We start from the raw sequence: 19,012 nt of genomic DNA on the forward strand, positions 1-19,012 counted from the left end.
TTTTTTTTCTTCCATCTGCTCTCGCTGTGCCCACAAAGCTTCAGCGCATCCTCCACTCTTCTCCACGCAGCGGCTTGCTGTTAGCACTTAGCAGTCGTTGCAAACTTGCAGTGGCATCCTCCCTCTTGCTCCACGCCACCGGCTGGCGGCAACATATCAACGATTTAGCGTAATCTTGAATATATTGAAGCTAGGCCTCTTCATTTGACTACCGAATAAGTTAGTAGTCGTTGCAAACTTGCAGTAGCATCCTCCCTCTTGCTCCACGCAGGCGGCAGGCGGCAAAATATCAACGATTCAGCGTAATCTTGAATATATTGAAGCTGGGCCTCTTTCATTTGACTACCGAATTCAAACAAGAAAAACTCGTTTCTGAGGTGATTTTGTGAAGTAATTTCGTGGATTTTTTGCTATCTCTGAGGTGGTTTCGTTGGCTTCTCTGGTCACAAGTCTTGCGCTTTTCTGGTCATAATTTCTGGTTTGTTTTTTGGAGCAGTATTTTCACTTTGGAACTGTTGTCATACTCTTATCGGACCTCAGTCTCAGCGCTGGGAAAAGGTCTGCTACAGCCTACGGACCTCAGTTCATCCCTGAGACAAGGAGCAGATCTCTGCAACTTCGGTCCTAAGGCAAGAATAGAATGATGAATGATGAATTCAGAATTTTCGATTTTTCAATTTAATTTTTAAATCAATGATTCAATGTAAATTATAGAATGATGATTGATGAATGATGAATGATATGGATCAATGTACACTGTATTTGAATATTTGAATTTCATATTGGATTTTATTATTGAATCTTATGGTATTGAATCTTGATGAATTAGCACTATTGAACAATGAATATGAACATGAAAATTTCAAAATTATATACATATATATAAATTTATAATATATATAATTAAAAATTATATTATATATACCTCGACGTCTCCCCGTCTCCCCTAAATTTCCCTAAAATTTCAGGGTTCTCCCACACGACCCCTTTGTGCGTCTCCCCGCACCCGCGTCTCCCCGTCCCGGAGACTTGGTGGAACATTGCAGTCAACTGATCGCGGATCTCATTCAGTCCTCCAAGGAAGGAGTCAATCATTTGACCCTTCTCCATCTGATACAACCTCATCTAGCTCTCGAGCAGCATTCTTCTCTGCACAGAAGTATGCTGATAGAGGTTCTTGAGAGCCTCCCACATCTCAATTGTCGTTTCCTTCTCGGCTATATGTGGTACCACATGATCCTTGACCCTGTCAAGGATAATGCACTTGGACCTCTCCATCGCCTAGGGTCGACTGGAATAGTTATAACCTTCAAGGCGAAGTTCTTGACACGTTTCCTGTCAAGCACTGATAAGATTTTGGCCTTCCACACTGCAAAGTTCGATGCTCCATCTAGTTTATCCTAGTCCCTTACCCCATGAAGTGCCATGACGCTCCTCTACTTCCCTCCTGGAAGTTCTCTGTTCGACTCCTCTAAGTCTCTACTTCCCATCTGGAAGTTCTCTTTTGGACTCCCTCTGAGTCCTAATTTCCCTCCTGGAAATCCTTCTGTCGCTTGTCGAGATGCCCCCTACTCTGATCGTCTTGTGCAACTGCACTACTGATCTAGGTTCGTCGGCTAGAAACCCCCAGTAACAACTCCTCTGGCCCTACTCTGTCAGGTACTGTTCTAACTACAGTACCTCACCAGCTCCACTCTACAATATTCCTGCAGCCTTCTAGACCTCAGCAACTGCCTCTCTGTGAAATGTGTTAGCCCTTCTCTGCCTCACACTGGCTCTGTGTCAGCCCTCCGGCCCTTTGCGTCAACAACGCTGGCCTCTCTAAGGTTTTGCGCAGTTCCCGGCTTCTTTTGTGTGGCTCTAGTTGGCTTTTGCACTCCTAGAAACAGCTTATGTCACTCGGTACAGTTGTCTTCTACTACTATTGCTCCGCTCGGCTAATGCCTCTTAGTCCTGTGATCTACAATCACGCTCTGATACCATGTTGAAGTTTCTAAGTTTACTTAATTTAGAAACCCTTCATGCACTTTTCCTGATTTATTCCTACCTACTTGTTAATTTTCTTTAACAAGTTATTTACAAATTATACTGAAAATAAACACCAGTGCATGCTCAACATATTACAGATCAGCAACTAAAAGAAACAAGAACAAACACACCACATCACACCATATTTTTGGACCAATGTCCCCGGAAAAACCCAATGCAAGAAAATTGGTGCAGCGATCTGAGGGTTTTCTTATTAAGCAATATCAAAGTATAATCTGGGTGTCGTAACTGGCCTACCAACAAAGAATTTCCTTTGCAGCTATGCCTCACAGTTTGAGAGAAATCTCCTGGTTGAAACCCCAGAAAATCCTTCCGGCAGCTCCTTAGCACAAAACTGCTCCTACAACCCCAGTGTCTGCCCAATCTGGACTGCGTCAGCCCCTCTCTGTCTCACGCTAGCCCTGTGTCAGCCTTTCTAGGCTTGCGTCAGCCCCAGGAGGCCCTGCGTCAGCTCTGGTAGCCTCTGCATCAGCTACACTGGCCCCTCTGGTGCTCTACGCAGCACTTGGCTGCCTCTACATGGCCCTACGTGAGCCCTTGCTGGCTCTATGTCACCCTCCTTGGTTGTTGCGCTACTCTCCCGGCACAATCTATGCCTTCTATGTTCCTCTGTACTCAATGCCCCCTCAGCTTCTCTCTTGATCACTGATTTTATCTCTCTTAGCAAACCTCGCTCTAGAGAATAGAATGACTAATCATCTAGTGTGCTCTCCAAGTGACCCTCAAGCCTCCTCTTATACTTTTCCTGTTGACGATTCAATGACCGAGATTAAGTCCCTAATCAACAGCTAAGATTAGATCTGGCTTGATCCATGTCTTTTGGACCACTCTAACACAGATTCATATTAATACTCATTAATATTTTATTTTCCCTAAGTTTAAACTTAGGGACTCCATTAAAAATATTAATTATTTTAATATCTCCTAATTTGTTTAGAATTTGCCCAAACCCTTTCTGGGTATTGGAGATCTCATGTGCCCCAACCTTTCCACCAAATTTCGTGGCTCCGATGCTACCCCAAATCAACAAGGAAGACCTTGAAGAGTGATCATCAAACATGTCCTTGGACTTCTTCAAGTTACCCACATAAACAAGTAAATGATCCTGAAAACCATCAATATTAATTTTCTTTGCTTGATCTCACCTTTCTTGTACTTGGACTTGGTCGCAGCGGGAACATTCTCCAAAGGCTCAGGAATGTCCCTTGTACATATTCAAAAACATCGTTGTCGTCCAATGTAACTTCTAACCTAATCTTCCATGCAGCAAAGTTTGATGAAACACCCAACTTCTTATTGTCCTTGAAGAAAGAGGTAGTCATCTTGTCCAAATCAAACAGGCTCCTTTTGATTCTTTCAAATATGATTTCTCTTGTCTCTTGTCTCTTTGGGCTTTGCTCTTCACCTTAGCTCTGATACCATGTTAATTTTCCACTATTCTATGTTGTTACAATTACTTTAGCCCAATTCTTAACTTCAATTAGCAATCAATTTAATCTTCCAATAAACAATAGCAATTGTAGATAGAACAGTAAATGACAATGAGCAATAAGAGACAATCAAAAGCAATGACAAGAGACACCAAGATTGGTCAAAGACCAGGGAAAAACCCACAAGGGGGAAACCCTTTCAAATTCTTCTTCTTATTAGATTGTCATAAAATGTTCAGCAGAGAGTACAATGATCCAATTCAATAATGAGTCAAAGTCAACCTTTGACTATCCAAATAGACAAACCAATATCCAACCAATGATGAGCCTCAAAAGTCAATTTTGGTCAGCTGTCAAAGTCTGCAATTTATGTCCAAGTCAACAGTAGTCAAAATGTGCCCTAACCAATCAAATTCAATGGTCAAAATAGTCCTCCAAGAGCTCAATCAACAGTCCACAAACTCGGCCTTCAATGTTGGTCAAGCAGAGGTCAAAACAATCCCAATTTGAGCAATCAAACGTAGTCAATGAGAGAGATACACTGCGGTCAAAGTTTGCAATGAAGCCTACGGTTAATGTAGGTCAAAGTGCCCAAAATGCCTCAGTTCTTATGCCAAGTAATGTGGCCTAGCAAGATAGAAATACTCCCAAAAAATAGAAGTCAAAATCGGCCCCTCAAATCAAGGTCAACGCTGGTCAAATCAAATTTTCAGCCTCTTGCAATGTCCTTCCTCCTCCTCGCACACGTGAAAAATCTTGCAATATTTCAGATGTATCGAACCCAAGAGGAGGAGAGAGAGATGCTTTATGTGATATCTATCTCCAAATGAGGCTCCTTGACTTGCATTTAAAGGCATTGGAGGAGGTATAATTTTGCTTCTAGGTGACTTGGATATTTGTGGTGTTGTGGGTTTTCTAATCAAAAATACATTTTTCCTTAACCAAATTGAGTGCTTCCAGTGGCAATTTTGAGTCTCTCTACATGAGGAATTTTGTCAAATGAAGGGAATTTATCCCTAAGCTACCAAATTAACATTTATAGCACCATTGTGCTATTGATCATATTTTTTATGTCATTATATTTGCCTTCTATTACCATTGAAGTAGATTCATAACTTAAATAGTTGGGCCAATTTTAGATCAATAGATAAGATTCTACTTACTCTAAATTTTATTTTAATGAAGATTATTTTCAATATAAAAATTATTTCCATTTTCACACTTTTAGTTTACAAGTGTTACATTTACATTTATTTATTATAAAAAATCTTTTGATTTTTATTGTTATTCATTATATGTAGATTAGTATATACATCTTTGAATTTTTAGAGATAAATAGCAATAACATTTTTCAATTTCAAATATGAAAACTTATATTCAATCATATATAGAAAAAAATTTAGAATGAAGTAGCTTGTCCTTGAGAAACATGAAATAGAAAGTTACAAGTAATCAAGAGTAAAGCTCTTCTATAATGTACAAAAACCTTAAGAAGACAAGCTGACTGGAGCTGATTATTATGCAGATCCAATGTCAAACCAAGATCCTTTCTTTTCGACGTTGCAATCATTTCTTGTATATCAAATCCAACAAGAGAATCTGATCACACAACAACAATTTTGCTTTCTTAGCAATGAGCATATCTAAATGACTTCAAAAGACAATAAAATAATAAAATCCATAGAATTGTATATAATATAACAAAGGAAAGCACATTGATTTCTATCTCATGTGATAATTTTAATTAAAAATCGATTACCAAAAAAAAAAAGTAAATTTAATTCCAAGGTAGTATTTGATAAAATCTAACTCATTGCTCAAGTTTGCAAAAAGATCTTCATAATAAATTTTCAGTAGTAAGGTGCTTCTCTTGTCACCCTGCTACAATTCTTGCGCAATGCCAAAGTTCTCTATGATTACCTAACTTCCTACTTTGTTGAGACATTCTCCTTTGCATTAATTAACAATCTTATCCAAACACACATATAGTGAACTAACTAAAGACAATAACATCTCTCATGCTTTTCACAATGTTAAATGTCTTGTAATGATCTCTAAATCGCTTGCACACAGTCTTGGTAGGAGGTAATTGGGTATCATGTCTCCGTACACAATATAACTCCTATGATCCAAGAGTATCAGCTTACCATATATAAACTTGGGACCTTCATGTACTTTTTCTAGATCCTACTTATTGTCACTAACGTATGGCAAACCCACATGTAGATAACCCATTGTTACCTTAATTCAGTATTAGCAAACATGAAACCAAAGTTCTAAAAAATATCGAGAGGACCAAATAAGAAGGCTTAAAACGTGTTTTTGGTTTTTGAAATGCTTCTGCACCTTGGAAACCATTCCTAAAACACTTCAAAACCAAAGACCATTGCTCAACAATTTCTTGCAATCTCCAAAAAGATAATTTCCTAACTGTTTCCAGAAAATGTGGTAAACCCATCCAATAAGACCAACAAAGGACCTTATCTAACTTCTCTAGGGTTCATTGATGCAACCAAGACCTGGTAAACCTTTTAGAACCTTTTCTTTGAAGTGAAAATCTTGAAGTAAAAATCCTTCAATAGATAGGACTAATCAAGGTATCTATTGGGAGGCACAAGTCCTTATCCATCTGCTCTTTGAGAAACTTATTCTCAAAGGTTTACCTTAAAAGGCAAGCTTAACACTAGTAAGGATTTATTTGAGATACATCATACATCTTAACAGATTTTATCAAGACAAACACCCCTCCAGACCAATCCTTTTTTCAAGGAACGATATTTCTTTCAAGACCAAACCTTCAAGTAAAGGATTAAACCTTCCAGAAAAAAACTTCATTCATTAGTTGGCTCTTTTAGGACTAGTTCCTTCCAGCAAAATTTTCCTTAACTTCAAAACAAAGCAACAATTAAATTGTCTTCAACAGCTGTTGTTGAGCCTTGAATTTGATATTTTATCTAAAAGTTATTGCAAATGTTTTATAGAGTGTACTACGAGTCTCCTTCTCCATTGCAGAGGGTTGATTTTGAGTTATGGGGTATGGCCTTCCATTAAGAGACTCTGACTTCATATATAAGTCCATTTGGCTGTTGATTTCTGTTTAAAGTACTACTTCATGTAATACAAGGCTGATTTGCAAACCTAGAAACTGTGTTTAAAAGCCATCACGAAATGTGCAAAAACTGTTACAGAGAACTTCATTCTGCCCAGTAGTTACTGCAGAAGTCAGATTCAAAATTTCAGATGTGCGATTTTGCATTAGAGGGTTGATTTTTAAGTTATAGGGTCTAGGATGAATTATATTATAAATTTGATTGATAGATGACACTAGAATCTAGATAGATTTTACTTGGAAAACTAAATTCCCACTTTAAGAACTGTTTCATAGCATTTCCCTCATTTCCTGTGATTTCATACAGCTTGAGTGGGTCTAATGGTTAAAAGCATGTGTTTCCTCCTAAGATGTCACAAACTTCAAAACCAAAGCGAGGTAGAGTATGTATGCCTTGGTAGGACTTAGTGGTCAAATCACTGCACAGAAGTGGGTCCCTTGTCCCACAAACAAGGGGATCTCATACAACAATGTAGTGTCTGGCTTGGCTGTGACCTTAAAAGTGGATAATAATGATAATAATAATAATAATTTCTGACACTTGGGAACATGTAACTTTATATGATCCATGTTGTCAATTATTTGCAAATGTATAAAATATTCGAAAGTTAAGACAACTGTTTTGAGAGCCCATCAATTGAAATCTATAAACTGAAAGATCATGAAAAGATTATCATTTATAATTGTAATGCTTCCATTCTCTTAAAAATGGAAAGAATGAATTGTTGATCCATTCCTAAACTTACAATCTATAATACAAGCAGTTTCTTATTCCATAAGACACATTTGTAGGTAACACTCAAATGTACATCCTCTATACATGAATATGAAACAAGAAGATACATTCTACTGTAGATATATCTAGATTCTACATTGTATAGATACATTATTTCATATTCATGATTAGTGAATTTAGAGGGTACAAACCTAGATCATTATGCGATAAATCCAAAACTGAAAATATCCAATCTTCACCAATTGCCTTAAGCAAAGGCAACACAGACCACCGATCCAACTCACAGTCAGATGCCACAACTACATCATCTGGACACTGCAATTCAAGAAAGTTAAAACCAAAAGTACATCAACTGAAATATGCAGTAAAATAAGCATTAATGTAAAACACGTTTCAAACTAATCAAAATTAAAATTCAGGAAAGTTGACACAGATAATGACTCGTATCCAAACTTTTGAAACCAAGGTACCTTCATGTTATACAATTTATTCAAGAGCTTTGGATTGGGAGTTCGATCGCATCGCTTGCAACAAACTAAATAGCGTTCCGCCAATGTTATTGGAATCCATCCTACAAAATGAAAAAGGCATTCTTATAAATGGTAAGCAAAGAATTTCCAGATGCATAATAGTGAAGCACACTACAAAAGTACCTTCCAGCAAATAATGCAAATTCATATTAGAATTTATATTTTGCATGAAATGGTAAATGTAATAGTAATTCAATAAACAATTAATTGGAAATTTGAACTAAAATAATAAGCTCAACCACATCGACCAACTAATTTCTTTTATATGAAAAAACTGATAATTTTTAGAAAACATCTTCTAATTGCAATACTGTGACCTGTCTGATTGAACTCAGGTTACAGAACTTCTATTTGGTTCACCGCAATTGAAATACCAGCATCAGCATTACATGAAATCATTTCATCCATCAATGGTAGTGCCTTCGCAACAGTCAGTATTGCGCTTGCACCTCAAATGTCTAGTTTCATAACCTATTGCAGCAGATATCTGCCAGTGCAAATAAAAGAAGTAAAAATTGTTTATTGCAAGCCCAGACACAAAAAGCAAGGTAAGATAAGATAATTTTTGTTAATGTCCAACAGATGACCATAGAAGTAGGTCAATGGTACTATTGAGTGTACATGCAGCCATATGAGGTGGGACTCTGGGAGCATGGAATCAGATCATCTCCTAAATAGGCAAAAAGTTCAGATAAAAGGAATAAAATGACGTAAAACCCTAATCTAAGATCTAAACAGCACTCTCAGATCTGAGAACAGATCTGGGAGAGATGCAACCAGAATCTGGAATAGAAAGAGTGACAACCAATCAGACCCTGGTAGTATCCAATCCCCTAACATCTGAGGCCGAATCGAGGAAGCTCCAAATATAATGCTATCTGAAACAGAAATTAGAAGAAACTCTGGGCTGTGTACTCTGATGTGGTTTGGACCATTTTACCAGCCTCTGGAGTATTGGAGGCCTTTCCTAGTAGCTAATGTGGGTTCTGAACTGGTTGTGTCAATGGGATCACTGAGGTGGTGACAGTCTCACAAGCTCACAGAGATCTTGAGATAGAGACTACACTATTAGTAATATATCTCTTGGTTCCCCTGGTAAATGGGAGCAATGGGAAGAAAGACGCAATCCTCTTGCAAAGAACTGACCTAATGGGTGGCTGAAGAGTGTGCAACCAAAGTGTAAGGGCCTCCTGCATGTAAAGAGCCAATCAACGTTGATTAAGGACCCTAAAGAAACTGGAAAGTGCCCATCTATACCATAAATGGAAATGAGACCACCCACAGATCTCATGGCAGAGAGAACAATAGAAGATGAAATGCCTCTCAATCTCAACCTCCCATAGATGGCACAACTAGTAGATCCTTTCTGATTGGCCAATCTAGTCATCTATCTCTGCCCGAGAGCTATGGGAACCCACTCTAAACTGGTATAGGGACGATGCTGAGAGCATGCATATAATGAAGGGGGTGTATGAAAGTTGAACAAGACAACTTCTCCACTCCAAGAAATGATCTGCTTAAAGTTCCATCTTTGGGCGTAACCTGTCTATTGGATCTCTCCAAGTGATCTGTGTGTACTACCTGTAAACATCATCCCGGATGATCTTGCCCAACTCATGGCTAGTAGGTAGTAGCTGACCAGGTGCATCAAGAGAATATCTAAATGGGGAAAGGCAGTCCCACTGATGCATAAAGAACTGGAACACCCACATGGCACAAACAATTTTTGAGCTCATCTAGAGGAACTAGACATGGCAATGGCCTTAAACAAGAAATAGGTTAGGTACCAATACTATTCTTGACCCACCACCCAATTCACATAACCCCAAACTCGATGGGCGAGTGAGACAAATTTGACACCCTCTTGAGGAAAAGTGGGATGGAACAAGACTCAACAACGATCATAGGCATGGAGACAACATGTTCCCATCTAATTGAGCAATAAGGCATGTTACCCACCACTTGTGAGTAGTGTATGTAGGAGAAAAATTTTCTCCTATATGGTCCTAGCTCGATGTACTACTATCTCTAACACCTGAGCCAGCCAAGTGGTCCCTCGCCCATCCATTATGATTGTATGTTCAAAGGTGGGCCTCCTAACCCCAAAGGTATGCCTTTTCATTGGAATAGTTGAGTAATTTTCCTTACTTGTTATGGGACTTTTGGGCATGGATTGGTGGGGGGATTTAACAGGAAGAGTGGGCTAGGTTTGTACTCTTGTCTCCAATGCCCAATTTCATGGTTAACCGTGTACCCTAGTCCCGTGGGATCTCCTTTACTAGCCATTAGCTTGAGGGTTGGCACTACATGGCAAATCTCGATTTTGGTTGCATGGCCCCACTTCTTGACACCATATACATCGCCCCCTTCCACTCATTTTAGCCCCATTCATCTCTTTTCCCATTCAAGTCCACATATGTCCATTGGGTCCACATAGGGTTACCCTCCCCTACCCTTGCCCACACCTTGGGTCAGGCCTAGAACGATAACCCTAAGTTTGATGCAGCTAAAAAAAGGCATAATTCGGCCACTCTCAACAGTAAATGTACCACAAAATGCAGAAGGTGGTCGGACATACAAATTTAGCACGTGGGAAAAAGCCAAACATGATCTCTACCCCTTATCTATGGCCATCACATTGGTTCCTATGGGCCCTACATTAGCCCCCTCCATCATTAAGGAACACATGATTGTACCAACCCTTGGTGGGCGATGAATTTGCCCACCTTAAGCAGGTATCCACTGCTATATATTATCACAACATGCTCTCATCCCCTGGAGCCCCAAGCAATTATGAAGAATAATCGATCAAAGGCAAAAGGCATATGAAGAATGGTAAAAAAAAAAGGTCAGGGTAACTCATGTACCACGATTTTCTCCCTCCTACACTTATATACCCAAGTGTGGGCTTCCCTTATTATAGCTACCCATGTACCATGACATGTGGTCTAGATGATTCCCCTGATCCCCACTCTGTTCCATTACTTTATTATGTGCCACCTACCACTTGAGGGATGTACCATGGACATGTCACCCCCTTTAGAGGTTGAAACCACCTAATAGGGTCCTTGATTAACCCCCTATTGAGCTTGGAGACACTTGTACATGCCAAAGCCCGCTATGGAAGGGCATGCCACCATGAAATGCCCCATTGATTCCATGACTTGTAAGCTCTTTTACTTGATTATTCTAATGATTTGTTGTATTGGAGGACAAGGGACGCATTGGATCTTATGCAGGATTGCAAAGTGGGTCTCCATTTGGGGCTTGGTCTCCCTATACAGGGTCCTAGCCCTCCAGAGGGCCACATTGGCACTTGTAGGGTGAGCATTGAGAGCCATGGGCCTCCACCATAGTAGAGAGTACTTCATGGATCCCCAACACCACTCATTGATTACTCGTGTTCCACCTTTTGGATGAGGATGATGCACTTGGTTCACCATGCCCAGCCGCTCCACACTTGCACCATACACTTGGCAGATGATCTAGGGTCCAGATGAGGCTTATGACATCATCCTAGCCCTTACAAATAGTTTACAGGTATTTTTGATCCACTTGGAGACCCATGAGGATGTCCTTGTGCCCCTCACACCCACTTGGGGGCACCACAGGGATTTGCTTGGAAAATAAGGGGCCAACCCCTTGTCCACTATGTTTGAGGTCCATTCTCACATCATGGCACACTCTGGACTTCATTAGGCCTCCTCAAAGGCCCAATAACTCACTTTATTGATCATTCTACCCTCTTGAGAGGCTTATTATTATGTTATTGAGCTATCTTGGTGGGCTTGTCACCAAGGGATGTTATTATTGCACATTATTTTATTATTTGGGGCTCAATTAGGCCAAATTAGAACTCATTAGTGATTGTATAAATAGAAGTGAGGTGATTCATTTTCATCATCATCACTTGGATTAGATTAGTATCTCTTGAGATATTTCTGCACCTTTTGCTAGGTAAACTTTTTGAAGCCTTCTTGATGCACTATGATGTTTGGACTTTCGCTATTGTCTTTGGAGCTTCTTTCTAATGTGGAGTTGATGAATGAATATACTCTCTCTCTCTCAAGTTAGTCTAATTTTGATGCTATTCTTGTTATTTTACTGGTTTACTACATGTTATGGTTATCATTATTCTTGTATGGGTTAAAGTAAATGTGAAATTCTTCTGGGAACCTTAGTAATTTAATGCATGCATTGCACTTGAAGAGAATGGGTGAATGTTCCTAGAAGCACCTAATAGGTTTTAAGCCTTGAAACTTCATCTCTTTGGCAAATTTGAAGTGTAAATCTCCAATTACCTAGTTGTTGCCCTTAAATAGGCTAGCAATGGTTAATTGCAGCTCCTTAGCTCTCAAAATTTCTCAATCTAGGTGTATCTTGACTCCATTAAGCCCCTTAAGCACGGCATTGATCCTCGCATCCTCTTGGTGCTCACATTCATCTTTCTTTTCTTCACCGCTCCCAATTCTAGGCCTAACCCTGGAAGGTCTCCTAGGGCATCAAGTAAAATCTTTTGTAGCCATCCAAACACCTTGAAAATTGGTCCACTACTACGTTGGAGTTTGCTCAAGAGGTCCTCCAAATTTGAAGCAAATCCGACAGTGGAATCCCGAGATATCGCAAGCCCTAGCTCAAGGACCATTTCTCTCCCTAGGTTGATTTGGGTTAGTGTCCTCATTTGGATCATTACATTCAAATTTCAAAAGAAAATTAGTCCTTTGATCCTTTCCTCTTCCCTAATTAAGTCAAGCCCCTCCGTGATTGATCAACTCCATACCCTTGACCTAGTCTGGGTCCACTTGGGTTCTTTGTGGTCCCGCAACTCTACAACTCAAATTCCACAAGGATTACATAGAATCCTTTTCTCCATAAGGATCCTTAAGTCTAGGAAGCCCCTTGTCAAGGCGTATCCTCTAAACCTAGGCTCAAGTATCCTCTTAGCCCTTACTAGAGAGCTATCACCTTGCCTCTCAAGAAAGTAAGCTATTCAATTAAGTCTCTCTTGTGAATAGGCTTTTGGAATCACCCCATGTCTTATCATTGATCCATCTATTCTTGTGATTCCTCTCATACTAGGACTCCTCCCATTGGTGAAAGTCCGTAAAGAGCAGGGAGCTTTAGCTGAGGTGATAGTGGGCTATCGCTCCATTGTTGCCCCTTGACTTAGTAGTTGCTCTATAGAATCCCCTCATAGGACCCCTGCTAGTTTGAGCAGTAACAATGCCATCATTAGGAAGGGGTGAGGTATTTGTCCTCCATGGTTATTCACATAACTCTCACACAAATTATCATTGATCCTGTTTTGTCTTGGTTGGAGCCCTTCTTAGTCAAGTCAAACATTTTTAGCCAATCTAGTATAGTATTTCTGGATTGCAAAAATGCATTAGCCTTTCACTCTTTATCACAATCATCGAGACATGCATTCTTATTAGGAATCAAATGCATTGATAAGTTCCATACACTAAATAAATAAATTGCCCGGTTACATTAAATGTCATCTTAATTAGTATACCATCACTGATTATAGGTTATGTGGGCAGGTTTAAACTTTAATTGTTTCCTTATTTACTTAGGTTGTCATGTTAATCAGTCTACCGCAATGGCAGATAAGGCAACAATGTATTGCCTTTTTCACAACCAAAGAATCAGACCAAATCCAACAAGAAACATAACCATAACTCACCTTGCAATCATCCAAATCACCAACCCAATCAGATTTTGAATATCCAGCTGACTAATCTGTATTTTTCTTGAAACACTTAATGTTAAATTGATATGCACCTTTGACATACCATACAATCTGCTTGGCTAACTCATTGCCTTCATAAGGCTATCCTTCCATTCTTCCAGAAATTCAAGACCAATCTAACACCAGAGGCAATATTAGGCTATTATGAGTAAAGTAAATAAGGCTCCCAACAACTTTCCTATACAAAGTAGCAACGACATTCTGAGAATCACATTACTTAGTCAATTTGACTCCTCACTAATGCAAAGAAGAGCAACACTTGAAATCTTCCAATTTAAACTGTTCAAAAGATCAAGTCCATACTCGCACTATAGAAGGAAGATACCATCATCCAACTGCATAACTTAGATGTTGTTACTGGCAGATTTTCCTAAAAACTACAGACAAACCAACCCTAGGCATGGTTGAAAGACTCTCCATTCAAACTAGTGCTTTTTTAATCTCAGGGGGTGTCCCAAGGGAGTGGTGTGGGCTGCCATCAAAACAACTAATCTGCAAAGAAATCCAGCAAGACTAGCACACAAGGAATCATTCTCGAGCTGTCCATAAACAGTCAAGAGCAATGATAGAATTTAAATAAAGTCAAGAAAGGTTGTGATAAGAACCATAAGACTATGGTAAAAGTTGCTTAATGAAGACAAATGAATTGAATGTGCACCTCAGCTGAATATTATTCAAAATCAGTGCACATAACTAGCCACAAGACTGCAAAACATTTAACCAATAAGCATCTAATAGATTCAATGTGCTAGAACAAAAAGCATAAACTGTTCAAATCATACATTACCCAAGCGATTGATTGTATCATAAAGAATACCAAGTGACAGTCTCCCATAGATTTCCTTCCACACAATGATGGTAGTGGTGTGAGTTTGGAAGCTGAACATGTGATAACTCCACTGCTACAAACTGCATTCAGAATCACAATTCCCAACCCAACAACAAACTGATCTCACATTCCATTGTATACTTGCTCCTGTAGATCTGATTAGGCCTGGTAGCCTGTTGAAAAAGGCAAGACAACACTCAATTTTTTCAGAAACTCCACATGTTTTCCAGCTGAGTTGGTTTGTAGGTTTGGATGACTTATTTTACTGCTTTAGATAGGCCTTTGTGCTCTTTTGCAAAAGCAGACAACTCGCTGCCAGTCCACCTCTTGAATCAGACCAGCATAAAAGTTTCCTTGTAGAGACATTCCCCTAAAGAAAAGAGATTCCAAAACACCTCTCATGCTGGCTAAACAAAATAACAATCAACATATTGTGAGGTGTGACCAACTCAGAAAAGTTTATCTGACAATAAAGTCAATTTGGGCTCTTTCTCTAGCCTTTTTAGAAACAATGATTTCCCTTTTTCTAGAATCTACATTGCATACAAAATTAGAAATTCAAAAGTTCATATCAAGCTTGCAGGCTTTATCAAACTCTGCACAACTGCTAATAATGACAATAAGACTGAACTATATATATATATATTGAGCAGTTTGGCATGATAGTGAAGGATTAAATCCTACTTGTGAATCATGAATTATATGATGGCTTTGTAATGTTGTAAACCAAAGATGAGAAGATGAGAAGAAAAGAGATAAGTTAGGCATGTGTTAATTTTTCCTTGAACTTAGTACCCAACAATTTGTTGGAGTTTCTAAGTCTACCAATTAAAAACCCTCCATGCACTTTATCTGATTTATTCCTACCTACTTGTTCCGTTACTTAACAAGTTATTTACAATGTAAATACTGAAAATAAACACTAGTGCGTGCTCAATATATTACAGATCAACAACTGAAAGAAACAAAAACAATCACACCAAATGACAACGTTATTTTTGGACCAGTGTCCCCGGAAAAACCCAATGCAGGAAAACCGGTGCAGCTATCTGAGGGTTTTCTTATTAAGCAATATCAGAGTGCAATCTAGGTGCCAAATCCGGCCTACCCAACAGAGAATTTCCTTGGCAGTAATACCTTTCAGTTTGAGACAAACTTCCCCGCTGAAACCCCAGATAATCCTTCCGGAAGCTCCTCAGCTCCAATCTGCCCCAGAAACCCCAACGTCAGCCCTTTCTGGACTGCATCAACCCCTCTCTACCCAACGCTGACCCTGCGTCACCCTGAATGAGTCTGTGTCAGCCTTATGAGGCCTTGTGTCAGCCTTTTGGCCCTCTGTGTCAGCAATGCTAGCCTCTCTGAGGCTCTGCATAGCTCCCGGCTGCCTCTGCGTGAGCCCTGGCTACTACTGCATCAGTCTCTCTGGATACTTGCTGCTCTTCCGGCGCTATCTCTACCTCTTTGTCTCTCTGTACTCAATAACTCCAATCACTGATTCTATCTCTCTTAGCAAACCCCACTCTAGAAAATAGAATGACTGATCACTCTGGTGTGTTCTCCAAGTGACCATCAAGCCTCCTCTTATACTTTTCTCGTTCACATATCAACGGTCGAGATTAAGTCCCTAATCAACGGCTAAGATTAGATCTGGCTTGATCCATGTCTTTTAGACCATTCTAACACAGTTTCATATTAATTCACATTAATATTTTAATTATTTTAATAACTCTTGAACTATTTAGAATCTGCCCAAACCCTTTCTGGGTATTGGAGATCTCATGTGACCCAACCTCTCCACCAAAATTTCATGGCTAGAGCACATCCGATGCTGCCCCAAATCAACACAATTCATTAACCCAGGAGATTGCAGATCTTCTTAATGAAAGCACAGCTAGATTATTAACTTAATTAGTGGAAGTAAAATTTCAATCACGATGACAAACAGATTCTACCTAATCAATAGTTCTTCATTAAAATTCCAAACTTACTTGGGCTTCCATCCTAGGATAATGGCCCAATTGAGAACAGATACACAATGCTTTGGATATGATCCAGTAGATGAGGCCTTAGATCATTCATTGATCTACTTAGCTGATCTAGATCTCCAATACTACATCTCACCTACAACTTTCTTGGACCCAACACACCAGAATGGAAGTGATTGATGACCGAGATTAGATCTTGTCTCACTTGAGAACAAGGGCTTAGATTAAAATATAATCACTGAAGTAATTTACTTTATTTTTCCTAAGTTAACTTTATCTCAATTAGCCAACATAATAATTATGCGATTTTCTTATATCAAAACTTAGGCTAAGTTACAAAAGCAACTTGCTCACACTTGAGCAAGTGTTATAAGGAGATTTGTGGGCGAATTTTTGCATGCCTAGACCCTTAGGCAAGCTAAGAAGCACCTGCTCGAGCTACAAATATCACCACTCCCTCTTAGCGAGAGAGGTACTTCTTCCCCCTAGAACTAGCTTTGGTCATGGAACTACATCTATTGCCATGTACTCCCCTCTGAAATGGAAGCCTTCCCTGTCGTCTACTCTGAAAACATCCTTGGAGTCTCGCATCCCTCAGTTTGGTTCCTAGAAATCCCCTGCTTCTGAACATCTTGTAAGGTCATCTCATACAAAGAGACCTTCTTGACAAACTTGGAGGAATCTACCCACTATTCCTCCCCACCTCAATCTAAAGGTTGACTTCCTCTGTGTTGCTCGACCTTCGGAACTTCCTGCTCATTGTTCTTTGTTCACTGATCTACTTCTTTCCATTGCTAAAATAAGTTAACCCTTAAAGCCTATACAGGTTTCTCTCTCTAACGCCAGTGATGTCGCTCTCATCAAAGCTAGATCCCATGGGCCTAATTAGTTCATATCCATCTTAGAATGCTATATAGAACCCATTCTTCTCTATCATAGAGACTGAGAGCACACTCCACCCAAGTTTTGGCACCCATAGCACCTCCTTTACTTCCAACCTGCCTCCTAACTCATGTTGGAATATCACCAAGCCAACCCACTTCACTACATGTTTGGAATCAATACCAAACTCTTACATGCAGTTATGAGTCCCACTCAATCAAGTTGTCAAATAGATCTCATGTCCCTATCATATGCCATGTGGCTCCACTATCTAGCAAGCATGCACCAACTAGTAAGGTTCCTAAGGAAAGGTAGCAAACAAGTGTGAACTCAATTTCAAACTTCCTCGCAAACTCTTCCTAAGCTTCTGTCAATGCAACCAAAGTTGATTGTGTGCCCTTTCCACCCTTGTTCCTTTTTGGACACTAAACATAGTGTCCTGTCTTATGATAGGCAAAACACTTGAACTTAGTCATGTCCTTCTTCTTCTTTGGTTGTGAGGTTGAATTCTCACTCCTACTACTGAAACCTTTGTTCCTCATTATCTGACTAGCACGAGCAAGATTCTTATCATCTCCACTCTTATGTTGTCCAACAAACAATGATTAGTCCACATTATTGTCATCTGATAGTCTACTCCAATCAAGTAGTTTCTCTCGTGCTAGAACACCTATCACAAAGGTACCTCACAATTTTGTGAACCCGTTCAAGGTTATCCTTACAAGCGCCTTGTCTAACACAACTACCCCAATAGCTCCAAGCTCATCTCGAACCTGTGGAATCCTAGTGAAATATGATGCCACTGTGTCTCATTCAGTTATCTTGGTGTTGCTTAGCTTTTCCCTCAACACCATTTTCGATTCTAATTATCACTCTTGTTGACCACTCTGTGTCAACGACCCCATAGCAGTACACCCCCTTTTTTTGCAAAAGGGATCCATCATGTTCGAGTGTCCGTGCCATTCAAACTTCATCATCAGCCGACAGTTTTATGAATATGTCAGCCCATTCTGCATATGTAAAATGTAAATAATCTCAGTATGACCGCGTTTGTATGTAACAGCCTAGGTAAACCTATGGTTTTGGTGACGATCTCCATTTTAGGAGGTTTTTTGTCTCACTGATTCATCTGTGTCTCTAGACACAAATGATTGGCAGAGTTTTTCCCTCCACTCTTACCCCAAAGCTAGAGTGGATTTTGTCGCTAAGATCTTAGGTGAGTCCTAGTGTTTTAGATCAAGTCTATGTAAAAGTGATTTGGGAATAATCCTAGCTAATTGGTTAGATTATTTTATTACAAGTCACTTGGTCTACTGGATTATATTTTGTGTCGCAAAAATGGGTATTTTTTAGGGTCTATAACAAACGGGTTTTCCCCCTTTATGTATTAAAATGTAAAATCTTGATGTAAAAAATATTTAGTGCATGGTCCCTCGTAATTAGATACCATGGCTAAGTATTAGAGGGTTGGAAAAATAATTATATTTTCTAGCCAAATTAAATTAAAAATCCTAAGCCAAAAATTTAATTAAGTTTATGTTCTATGTGAATTAAATTCTCTCAAGGTAAAATTCGTGGGTGTTAAAGAAATTAATTTTTGGGGGTCCCTGGCCAAGAGAATATTGAAAAAATTAAGAAATTTTGGACCCTTGGGCTTTGGTGGTTAAGTCAAAGTCAATTTTTTGAAGTAATTAACTCAAAAATATTATT

General features: G+C 39.3%; 1 protein-coding gene across 3 annotated transcripts in view; it reads right to left on the bottom strand.

Annotated features, from left to right (window-relative positions):
• The window catches only part of LOC149254515 (protein TONSOKU-like), a 138,918-nt gene that overhangs the window by 82,590 nt on the left and 37,316 nt on the right, over positions 1 to 19,012 (bottom strand). For all 3 annotated transcript variants that reach the window (XM_089460193.1, XM_089460195.1, XM_089460194.1), the window contains 3 exons: positions 7,795 to 7,895; positions 7,516 to 7,639; positions 4,966 to 5,078 (listed from right to left, as the gene is read on the bottom strand). In XM_089460193.1, the coding sequence (XP_089316319.1) occupies positions 4,966 to 5,078; positions 7,516 to 7,639; positions 7,795 to 7,895 (338 nt within the window). The remainder of the gene's footprint in view (positions 1 to 4,965; positions 5,079 to 7,515; positions 7,640 to 7,794; positions 7,896 to 19,012) is intronic.

The sequence above is a fragment of the Pinus tabuliformis genome, chromosome 7 (assembly GCF_031772625.1).
Source record: "Pinus tabuliformis cultivar Carrire ecotype Pingquan chromosome 7, CPIR1, whole genome shotgun sequence".
NCBI lineage: Eukaryota > Viridiplantae > Streptophyta > Pinopsida > Pinales > Pinaceae > Pinus > Pinus tabuliformis.